The 12,038-nt window shown below is 39.8% G+C and overlaps 1 protein-coding gene across 1 annotated transcript in view; it reads right to left on the bottom strand.

Moving 5' to 3' along the window:
* Positions 1–12,038, bottom strand: part of ABLIM1 (actin binding LIM protein 1) — a 233,204-nt gene that overhangs the window by 48,241 nt on the left and 172,925 nt on the right. The window contains exons 8-9 of the mRNA XM_064514270.1: positions 9,334–9,421; positions 4,459–4,517 (exon numbers count right to left, since the gene is read on the bottom strand). Of these exons, the coding sequence (XP_064370340.1) occupies positions 4,459–4,517; positions 9,334–9,421 (147 nt within the window). The remainder of the gene's footprint in view (positions 1–4,458; positions 4,518–9,333; positions 9,422–12,038) is intronic.

Here is a 12,038-nt window from a genome sequence, read left to right on the forward strand (position 1 = left end):
TTCACGCATGTCATTTAAGGAGCCAAAAGAAAGAATCAGATCACAAAGTATCTAAATTATCTACAAGATTCCTCACTATCTTCCACTTTATCGCAGACCTCTTATTTTTTTGTTCTTCATTTCATGCATTTGTATTCAATGCAAAAGTCCTTCATCACCTTCATTTGCAGACTGGAGGAGGTAACACCAACTGTCATGCTTTTGATGGCCATCCTATTAGGGTCATTGTGAATTTCAATGCCCGATTATCATATCACCCATGCATATGCTCCAAATTGATTGTTATTTTAGTATTAGTTTGCAAAGCTTAGGATGTTCATCTGGATTTACCTCAGCTTGTCATTTCATCATGCATGGCACATCATCTAAACAAGTAATTTATTTGAAAAAAAATCCACACTAGAGCCATCCACATCATTCAGATGCTGCTGTAATGTGGTGGCTATGGCTTTCTAAAGTACAGATGTTCAGAATCATGCTCTATAAAAGCTTACAAGGGCAGGCAACCAGATCAAAAGTGATCCCAGGAACATCTGGCCAGTTGGATGCACTACTGTTTAATAAAGGCATCACCAACGTTGTTTACAGTACCTGCCTTAGTTTTTTGATAGAGTTCATTATGCAAGGCGGTGATAGTAGCTGCAGAGAAACGAATATACTTTCACTTAATAACATACAACATTACAGTTCAAGCAAATATTCTAAGCCTCAGCAGCTACTTTAAGTGCATTATATTTATAAATAAGCTACTAGAAATTTGTGTTTTCTTCTGTAATTTATTCTACTTGGCAGAAGCAATTCTGCAACAGCAAGGACTTTGGCTTCCATAGTACAACACATGCTACTCTGACTACCTGCCTAATCAACTGCCAGATTTTACAGAGGAGAGAAGTTACTTAGGGCTTGGAACCACGGTTTATTAAAGACAGGATTTGCATGGATTTCAGTAGTCTTGCAGATTTCGATAATTTTCAGTAGCAGTGACCTATAAAGCACCTTAATGCTACAGCATTCCTTGTGCCCGTTACTTTAATAACTGCACCTTTTTCTTTACAAGTGTGTTACCTTCAAATGCATGCAGCCTTTCATTATTTCTCTTCCTAAAAAATTTACCATATGTACATATCAAGACAAAATTAGTGATCAGGTTTAGTTCAAACTCACACAGACACACTAATAGGTCACAACATATTTTTCTTCCTTTCCTACACAGAAAGGCAAGGAGAATCAATTTGCAGCACATAATCATTAAAGGCCAGTTGCTAAAAGCATATGCTCTTTTACAAGAGTGCTTACGCAAATGTATTCTTCACCCAAGAGTAAGTCAAGCTGAAGGCAGAAAAATAAAGTTGGAAGTCCAGAACCTACTGTATTCAATGGCAAAATTCTCACAGATTTCAATTATTCTTCACTTCCTTTCTCAAAATTTTTCAAAGAGCACAATTTTCTCAAAATATGTTACAAGTATTTTTTTTTTTTTTTTTTTTTTTTAAAAAAAGCTTTTTAAAAAGACTACAGTCTATCCGTAGCTTAAGACACACTTTCTCCCCCAAACTAGTTAGGCCAATTTGCTGGGTTCCTGTTTACATTTAGCAAACAATTAATACCTTTAAATGTAAGTCTGAAGTCCCTGGATAGCCGCCTATAGCAAAAGATTAGCAATTATAATGCATCAAGTGTATATTTTTGTTACGTTCTTTTTGTTTTCTTTCTTGCATAGCCTTTGGCATCTAACTCCTAGCGAAATGCCTAACTTCCACTTATTTCAATGGAAGCTGCAGTACCCAGGTTTGGTACTTCAGAACAGCAATGATGGTATCTTTATGTCTACTGAACAGAAGAACACTTCAAGCCAAACTCTGCTTTGAATTACACTCTGCATAACAAGCATGTAAATCCAGACAGAACTGAACACTGATTAAGCTTACACAAGAGGATATCACCTAACCCTAAGCTACCTGTATCCTATGCAGTCTACAAAGTAAGAAAGAGAACATGCCTTTATTTTGACAAGGGGCACTCCTGTTTTTCCTTGCATATTTTTCTAATGTATTGGATAGGATTTTTTTTTTTAATCCCAAGGCTCCTGTATTTCAACACTGAAAGCTCACAATTACAGCACCCTAAGCCAAAGGAGCGTTTGTATAGCATTTCAAAAGTCATTAAGCTGGCCTAACAGATTAGTGAAAAGGCTCTACAGATTGCTATTCTCTGCCTCCAATATCTGATTCCATAAAGCCTAGGACAGTAGAGACATTTTCCTCCTTAGAAAGGGTGATAATGCATCCTCATAGCTGTAGTCACTTTATACATAGTTCTGTAGCTAAAAGAGAGACCAACATCTAGGAGCAGTTAATGCATTGCAACTTCCAAAGTTAATTTTGAGCAAAATACTGCACAGGACAAAGGGGACAGGATATGCATTAGCTCCCACTGAATCACAGTGTTGGATTCAACCATGTAACACTACTCTTCAGACTGCATCTAAAACAAACATCCTGCCCTTACTGGTGATATGGCTATGTCTACGCTGCAATTAGAGATGTGAAGGTAGCACTGAGTAGGCATAATGGAAATCCAGTGGCATGGACACTGTCAGCCTGTCTGCCTGCTGCTAGTCTGCACTTAAGTCCATCTCAGCATATTTTCACTTCATTATCAGGTGAAAGCTACCTCAGGTATGCCTACATGCATTGCAGCCATATGTCCCCTCACGTAGCAGTTATAATCAATAAATAAGTACTTCTGTGAAGGAGAAGAAACGGAGGGAGGTAGTGCAGTTGAACACAAAGCAAGCTTGAAGAAGTAAACAGAAAGACAGTCTAGAAAGAAGGGGACAGGGAGGACCTCCTTACTTTGAAATGGATATGCCCCTGATTACAGGAGGTAAATACTTTTGGACAGTACACAGAACATGTCCAAATCCAAAATTTTGTAACTATTTCCTCAACTACAACATTGATTTGTAGTTGGTCAACACTTAAAAAAACAACTGATATTTTAATGGCATTTTTTTCTGAAAAATATCAACCATTGTTCATGAAAAATGACTTTGTTTTATCCATCCCTTCAAATCCAGGTGCTTTTACCATGTTCATTTGCTTCACACTTGCACCTATTTTTTGTTTCAGAAAAAAACTTTCTATAACCCTGGAAGACAAATACTGCAGCCCCAAAAGCTCATGTAAATCAAACAAAAAAAAAATCAGCATTTCATTAAATAAAACCAAAATGTGTGAGTTAACAAACAACACTGCACTACACAATACAAAATACAGCGCTGGTGCCCAGAGTGGCACGTGATGGCAGGAAAGCCGTGTGGCAGTAGTAGCAAGAGCAGCAGGTGACAATAACGAAGAATAATATCTTCTCAGGAAAGAAGACTATTAACAATACTATGAAAACACAACAGCAAACCTCTGCAGAGCGTGGCCTGCGCAGAACCAGACTCTTTGGATAAAAGAATTCAGATGAGGAATGCTGTCATGAAACATAAAAGGGAAAAAGAAGAGTGAAAAGGAAAGCAGTTTCCCCCAACCCAGAGTTCAAGCTCTTTTCCAACAACTTACTAATACCTACTTGCTAGAAAATAAATTGTGCATTATAATATATATGTTCCATATTGCTCACTGCTGAATCACCAACTGCCAGACAGCCGGAGAAAAAAAACAGGCAAGCAATGTATACTCTCATTAGATATTTAGAGTTGCTATATTTTCTCCTTGGTTTGGCTTCATAATCCTCCACCAAAATATTCAGTGGGAGAAAGATCTTAAGCAACCACTGTTTTTATGAACTCCACTTCAGATCTTGACCACCTAGAGCGCTCATTAGTTTATATCACAATTCAGTTACTGAGAGAACACAGAGCCTGCTGAAAACTTCTGAAGCGGCTTCAATGATAAAAGGGGGGGTTGTTTTGTTCTGTTCTACAGAGAAAGGAAATCCAGCAGAGCAAAGAGACCATATCACTGGCTTTTTGCAGAACCACCAGAAAATATAGGCCTGGTGCCAAGAGCGGTTCTATATATACCTTCCATACATCTTCTAACTACTGAGCCCTGTTATAAACAATCTGTCTGTTCCTTGGGTGATGCAATATCCTTACAACCATTCTGAACGCAATTCTGTCTCACATAGTAAAGTTAAAGCTGGTTGACACAGTGATAAGCTGGTCATTGAGAACACAATTTCTCCAGATGACATAATGCTATATGCTGGAAATCAAAGGCCAAGAGATGGACTTCAGAGTCCTTGGAGCAGTTCACTGAAAGATATGTGAAGGTAACAAGCCTAAAAAGCACACTGATAGCTGTGAAGTGGTGCTATTTTTTATTCTGCCAGAGTGGTCACAGATATGCAATAAAAACCATGAGAAATCATTCTCTTAAAAATTGAGTGTTCAGTTACTGCATGTGCAAAAATGTCTGGCGTGTCTTTGCCACAAATTCAGCTTACCCGTAGCTTATCTTCAGTCTTAGTGGATTGCTTACAGTCGGGATGCCAGACAGTGGAACCTGGGGGAGGAAAAAAAAAAAATTATTCAGAGTAAAATGGATGACCCCTGGTCATAAAAAGTCAGGTATTAAAAGAGAACCCCTTCACTGCATCAAATGGTGATCTGTATGAACCTGAGTATTCACATTTCATTCCAGCTCATGAGAAATACAGCTGAAGCACAAAAATCCAAATCCTTGACCCACCTAGAGCAGCCTTTGTTCGAGACTCTCAAAGCACTTAGCGCACAGTCTTAATTAAAACTCAAACAGCCTCAAGCAGCCTGGAAACACGGCAGAACCAGGTGCTGGAGCTGAAAGAGGGAAGGTTCTTCTGGTCAGGGTGGAGGGCTAGAGCAAAAGAATTGGGCCATGGTTACTTCACTTATTTTTCCCTTATGTACCCCACCAAAAAGGGAAGGTATAAAAAGGAAGTTCTGATTTTAAGTCCATCAATTCTGGGAAGGTCCTATAATTTCCTAACCATATTCAGTTAGTGCAAAGTATTGCTCATATCATCCCTTCCCTGCGACAATCAAAAAGGCAACAAAAGCAGCTCATTAGGAGAAAAATAAGAAAATTCACAACACAGCTGAGTCAAGGCTAAACTTCACCCACTACACTAAGCTAGAGAGGCCAGTATGACACAGGCAGTACAAAACAGTACATGAAGAAGCCTCTCCCCAGATCACAGTGTGACATACTTGCCATTGGCACATGCATCATTTCTACGCCGTGCTCTGCAAGATCAGTGGCATCTGTTGCACCAGGGTTTCCTCATGTCAGCTTTCAGCCGCATATGCAGCTGCAAAAAGCAAGGGCTCTGCTGTTTGTGTCCCAAAACACAGGATTCTCTCTTACATTGTAAAAATGTAAACACTCAACTGCCCCCGAGGGCCCAGCAGTGTCAGGGCAAGGGGTATTTCTATCCCATTTCAGTTATCTTTTGGAATAGAGTGCAAACTGTGGTCACCGGTGGCAGGTATTAAGCAAACTGAAATTGAGCAGAAGCTTATGCTGATTTTTAATACTGACTGCTGCTGTGGTCATACTCAAAGCTCATTCCAGCTACCACAAAGCCAATACTGAGTCTTGCCTGTCTGCAGGAGGGAACTTCTCCTCTTCATTCTGTCCTCAAAGAAACAAACAAACACAAGTCCAGGTCTCCTACTGCTGAATATTAGCTCAAGGGCAGCCAGAGGAAACCCTTCCCTCAGAGACAGTTGAAAAGTAAGGGTCAGGGGCCCTGGAGACTATTCCAACAAGCCCTTGTGTGACTCAGTACAGAAGTAAAGACCAGCAGGAATGATTTTGCTTCCCAGCAGCACATGATCATCGTCATGAGGAGACTGGAGAGAACACTGACTCTGGATCAGGGTCTGAGATGTTTGGCTTTCAGTCTAAGCTGAGGAAGAAGAAACTGTGCACTTGGCAGGGGGAAACGATCAGACAACAACGAACAGCCTTCACTGCAAACAAACAGCGGTCTCAGAGCCAAGACCCTACAGAGTCTGCAAAGGTCAGGAGAGAAGCATGCTCTGGGGATTTGGTTAGGAGGTCAGACAAACTGAGCTCTCAGGAAGAAGGGAGTTCATGCTATAAAGCCAATGAATTAGGACTCAGAAGGTTTAGGCTCAATTCTCAAATTCAGTTGCAGACTTCCTGTGTTGCCCTGATAAAAATTCTCTCAGTTCCTCTGTACCTTGGTTTCTTTTCTACCAAAACATCCCCATCATCAAAGCAAAAGCTATCGCTGTGTTTTTGGGCAGCATTTTATACAAATCAGCCTAATTTTAGAAACACCCCAGGAGAATTCTGGAGCTGCTGAAAGTGAACAAGAAATGCAAGAGGGTCTGGATGCCATTTTCATGGTGAAACTGAGCTAACAGTTGTGAGTTTCCTTTCAGAAAATGGTAAGTGGTTTGAAATATGTGAAAACTTAAAACCCAAATAAGACAGAGTAGGCTTGAGAAGTTAAACGTAAGTATTTTGCATGATCCTCAACTCTGAGCCAACTACAACTTGTAAATTCATCCACTTAAATGTGCCAATCTATTTCGAAACATTCAAGCTGTGTCACCTCTCTTTTTCCTACTGGAAATAGTTCAACAAACTGTGGTTAAACCCATTCTTAATATATGTTTGCTTGCTCACTTGGCAGGCCCCAGCCAACATATTCATTTATGCAACTTTTCACTCTGCATATATCATTGATCCAACACACAACTCTCTAAAACACAGTAACTCAGTCTATTACTTATACAATAAATAAGGCTGAAAGCCTGTGTGAGAATCAAGTGAAGCACCCCTCTAAACGCTAAGCAACATCCTAGCTTGGTAACAGTCCTCTGGGGCAGTCCATATTGTATGTAATATATTACTAGGAAATCCAGGGGAAAGAGAAAATGATGCTGCTTCCTTGTCGCTTTCCTGGGGTGTAGGGTAGGGGGAATGGGTTGGGGTGAGGAGATCCAGAGCACTTCTGCCAGCGTTATCCAAACCGTCCTTAAAATAGAAAGTCCCAAGATACAGCGCTTGTTTTTGCACACCTTTTCCTTTTGTAGGCTTCCTACACATTTCTGATAGAAGTAGCTACCACAAACATGCCAGGCTTTCACTCCTCTATTACACAAGGTGATACCCACATGGTGCTTTCATGCCCAGTGGAGAGGACAACTACAACTGAGAAGGAAGTTGTCTATTTTCCTTTATTTTATCAATCATGTGATTTTGGCTCTAGTTCTAGTGTTGTGGTGTTGCATTTTTATTTCAGCAAAATGCTTAGAAGGCTGTTATTCTGCTCCTTACGGGAAACAATTTAGATGGAGTCAGGTTAACCACTTCAGCTGAAGCTGAGCGCTTTGCATGGGGAAGTCTTTTAGGTCCCTTACACTCATGAGCATGCTGAATTCAGCAGGAAAAGCTCTGGCTGGACAGTCTGGGGTACACTCAGCAATAACATTATTTGGTCAGAAAACAGCTGGACGTAATAAAGCAATATAACTTGTGCTGCTCTTCTGAGACTAAGTGGGTCTGAAGAACACTGCTTTGCGGCCATAGGACAAGAGATACAGAAGTAGACACAGACAGGAAGAGAATGATGGCAGACCAAGGAGCCACATATCTCTCTTCTCTCATATCACCCCCACAAGTGTATCCTTGGGTAAGTAGGAGCTAGTACCTCCTGTCTTATTGGGATCTGCAGACATTGACACCACAGCCTGCCCGAACAACATGGACTTCTATTCTTTACTAGGCTTGTGCAAATTGCATCAGTTCATCCCTTGTTATTATTAATATCATTACTGAATTAATCTGCTCACCTTGAACTCCACCTGTATTTTCTCTTACTATGATGTGAGGAAACTAAGAAGATTATTGTCAGGTGCTGTCCCTGTTGCTTTCAAATTAGTCTTTCCTAATTTACCACTAGAAAGCAGTATTTCCTTCCCAGCCCTCTTTCAGTTTCTATTTGCTCTTGCAACAAAGTACTGTTAAACAACTCTATATCCAATTCTGTGCACAGCTGGAATGAGATGATGAAAATACAACTCTTTACAAGTGAGGGAGGAGAAAGATGGGCTGCAGAGGACAAACTATAAAATAATACAAGTTATCTTCAAAGGAATTCTGCTTCTTAACAATATTAACTTATTCTGGGATTCCTCCAGAAGGAATCTCTCTTCATTATTTCCACTGCCTCCACCCTTTCATCATTTCTTTCCTGTTCTTCTACGGTCTCTTCAGGTACATGAAGCAAGTTTTCTAACACAAGTATAACAGGCGAAATCACAATATGTAGCTGTATTTTCTCTTATGCTTTTATGTAAACGAGAAATCAATTAGATGTCTTTCTACCTATATTCGTTAAAATCACAGCAAGTCAGAAAAATAACTGTAGCCTAATAGTTGAAGTGCTGCCTTCTGGAAGACCGGGTAAAATATTTTTCAATGCAAGTAGAAAGCATATTCTTTGTGAAATGAAAAGATTGTGGAAAAATATGTGCTTGGCAACACCTGCAAGTGAGTGTGAGAATATTAATAAGAAAGCAGGGATGAAAATGAGTGTACAAAAAAAGTGACTGTGGAATGAGAGAAAAATAATGTAAATTAAAGATAAATAATAAACAAAAATGACATAAATGGTGATGAAAAGAGAGACGTGAACGGATAAAAGAGAAATAGGCTAGGCAAACAGATATGAGTAAGAAGCAGAGGACACAATCTAACAATGTGCGTGGAGAATGAGATCTCCATCATTCAAAAAGCTCTCTGCAATCTCTGGAAGTCTTTCCACTGCCTTTTACTATTTGGAGGCTGGTCCATAAGAGGAGAGAAAGTGATCAAAATAATAAAGAGGAAAAGAACATGAAACTCACTGACTCTGTCTGGTATCTCATGCAGCAGTCTGTGTGCTAAGCTATCTGTGAGATATCAAATTTAGAGGCAGCCTAATAAATTTCATTTTTGCTATACACCTTTTGAAAACACAATTTGGGGCAACGAAGGTGTGGAGGGACTGTGAAGTCACTGTTATGGCCCCTAATAGAGCACACGCACGTGAAAAAGTATCAAACACTGTAATGAAGCCAGAACGGCTCTCGCCCTCTTTGCCTGTATAACATACAGATGGTTTATAAACCGCTGAGTTCTGTGACAGAAGAATTAAGAAGTCTGATTTTCTGGTTTGCGTTTAGTAAGAGAACAAGCTCCTCTGTCGCCAGGCAAAGAACTAAGAAGGCCACTAATGATGGGCTGTTTCCACACCAGCTGTCTGAACAGCTGCAGGCCTAGGCCTACCATTTCTGACGCAGCTGGGGCCTGGAGACATCCTTACCTTGCAGATACATTTCTTCTCCTTCCGTGAACATCTGGTTGCACCTGCTGCATCGTGCACAACTTGGATGATAATGCTTGTCACCTGCCTAAACAAAAATAAAAAAGGGAAATGAGGGACCAATACATTACACTGCTTTGTGAACACTTGTTATTGCTGACAGAACACTGTTCTTCTTCTTCTAGTTCATCTGCAATGATATAACATTTCCCTATAATGTGACAGTAGGTATGAGAATGTAAGATCTGACCTACGGCTTCAGTCCAAACGTCTGCCTAATCCACTATCCTGTCCTCAACAGCAGACACCGGCAGCAGCTAGTTGGGGAAAAAAGGTTATAAGAAATAAGACAAGCATAGAACAGCCTTTCCTCTTTACAACTTCCCAGGTTCAAGTGAGCAGTGTTTTAAAGATTTCCTGGGTCAGAGGCTATGTCCCAGTCTATCCACCCTCCATGATTTTGCCCATTACCTTTCTGAACCTTCATCTATTTCAGAATCCAGAGTAACGAAGGTCACAATGCAATTAGGCATTTTTGTAAACCTGCCGTCTCCTCATTTTGTCAGGTGCCTTGTAAAGATAGCACACCAGCAACATGTACTTTCTTCTGTCCCTTTGCTATAGATGAATCCAGACAATGAATAACCTGCCATTTCATTCCTTGGCCTTCTTCCTGACACTGCTGATAGGGGCATTAATGAAGAGAGGGCTCTCTAGGGCAACTTCTGGGACCATTAGCTTAATTCATATATGCCTGACTTCAGAGGGCACACTCGCACAGACAGCTTGAGCTGAATTTGAACTACTGACCTAAAGGTGCTAAATACTCCAGATCCCATTACCCAAATCCAAATCCTCTGAGTCATTCAGTCTCTTAAATAGATACTCATAGTCAAATAGGCTGATCAGATTTCAGGGCTATAATGAGTATAGGGAAAATCAAGGATACAGATATTAATGTGATTTCTTCTCCTTAGAAGAACAAAGAAATCAATATACTAATTCCCTTGCATCAGAAACTAAACATGCAAAGCCCACATCAGGCTTTTTTAAATACAAAATAATTAACCCTAAGAAATCCCCTAAATAGTAACAAGTACTGAATTCTAAAAGGTTTTAAAAATCGTGGCTTCTTCACAAGTTAACCTCAAATCCTTTTTCAAAAAATATATGCACAAAATACCTGTTTACTCTGTAGCTGACTTGTAAAATGTCATCAAATAATTTCCTATTTCTTTATATTTGTAACTGTAACTTATTGTGAAATTAAATCTTTACTTACATCTATTGAGGCAAACTAAAAATATATTTGTCAGGAAAGGTAACTATTCACAGACACTGTGGTGTTTGCAGATATTATTCATCTGTCATGATCTCTTTCAGGACAATTCCCTTCTAGGACTTTCTGTCACAAGAGGTCTGGGGAGAGGAGTCAGCTTGCTGTTAGTTTAGCTATACAGCCACCCTTCATTTGCAAATGAACCTGCACTTCTCTTATACAGATACTATCTTTGCTGTTGGTTCGGCTCCTTAGAGGGTAGCATCTGCCAAACAGGAAGATTAATTGCCCTTGGTATTTTGTGCACCACAGATTTACACCACTATCAGGCCAAAAGGGGTCTGGTAAAAGGGACAATATGAGAGGCCAATACAAGATACGCCAATTAAAGAAAGATTAGATAAGGAGAGAGAAGACACAGTATTGTGCCTGACTTGCAGCAACAAATACAATATTGAACTGAGATGGAAAAACATACTCATTGCTAATTATCTTTCCACTATTTTCAGTATTGGCTGTCCTCTCTGCCTCTGACTCCCTGTAGCAATGATTTAACCTCCGAGACGTCCCATTGGTTCCATTCAAGACTAGGATTTAGAAAAAGACAACAAAGAAACTCTGTATGTATCTGAAACATAATGCTGGAATCAAGTCACAGCAATTCTGATCTTGAACATAGATGTGCAGAGAACAGTTACTCGCATATTTATGGAACATAGGGATGTGAATACTGCATGGGGTTCAAAGATACATCTCCAATTTGGACAGCTCAACACTCAGCAGAAGCTGAGAATCCTACTTTTCACTTTTTGCTTTTCTCTGAGACATACTACAGAAACAATATTGTATATACCGAGGAACAGCAATTCTTTTGGTTATCTGCTAAAAAAAAAAAAAAAAATCCCTTTTGAGCATTCCTAAAGTTCTTCAGCACAGTGAGGCCCACAGAGCTGCTTGTCACAAGTGATTCCAGGCATTTTTGACTTAGAGATGCGGCCAAATCTTGTGTCCTGGGAACTGCTCGCAGTTAATGAGATACAAAAATTTCTAAGAAGGCTAAATCACTGCTGGAAAGGATCTTCTCCAAACAGGAAGACAATAACTTAAAAAGGACATTAGGAATAATAAAACAGGAATCTTTCTTGGGTTCTGCCTGTCTCATCCAACTAAAGAACATCTCTACTACATAATTGTGCTGCTGCTTAACACAGCTCAAATTTCCAGTAGGCATATGGATTTTTCTGAAACAAAATTTATAACTTCCAGAAAGGTATTCTGCAGGGTAGCTAAGAACTACCTGCATAGTCTGGACTTGAAAGAGTACAGGGCCTGTTACGTGTTGGATGTTATCCAAATTCCCAGAAACCCAGGACTGAAACAACCCTGTGGTAAAAAGTTTTCTTAATTTCAGTTAATTTCCAAAAAG

The sequence above is a fragment of the Dromaius novaehollandiae genome, chromosome 6 (genome assembly GCF_036370855.1).
Source record: "Dromaius novaehollandiae isolate bDroNov1 chromosome 6, bDroNov1.hap1, whole genome shotgun sequence".
In the NCBI taxonomy this organism is placed as follows: Eukaryota; Metazoa; Chordata; class Aves; order Casuariiformes; family Dromaiidae; genus Dromaius; species Dromaius novaehollandiae.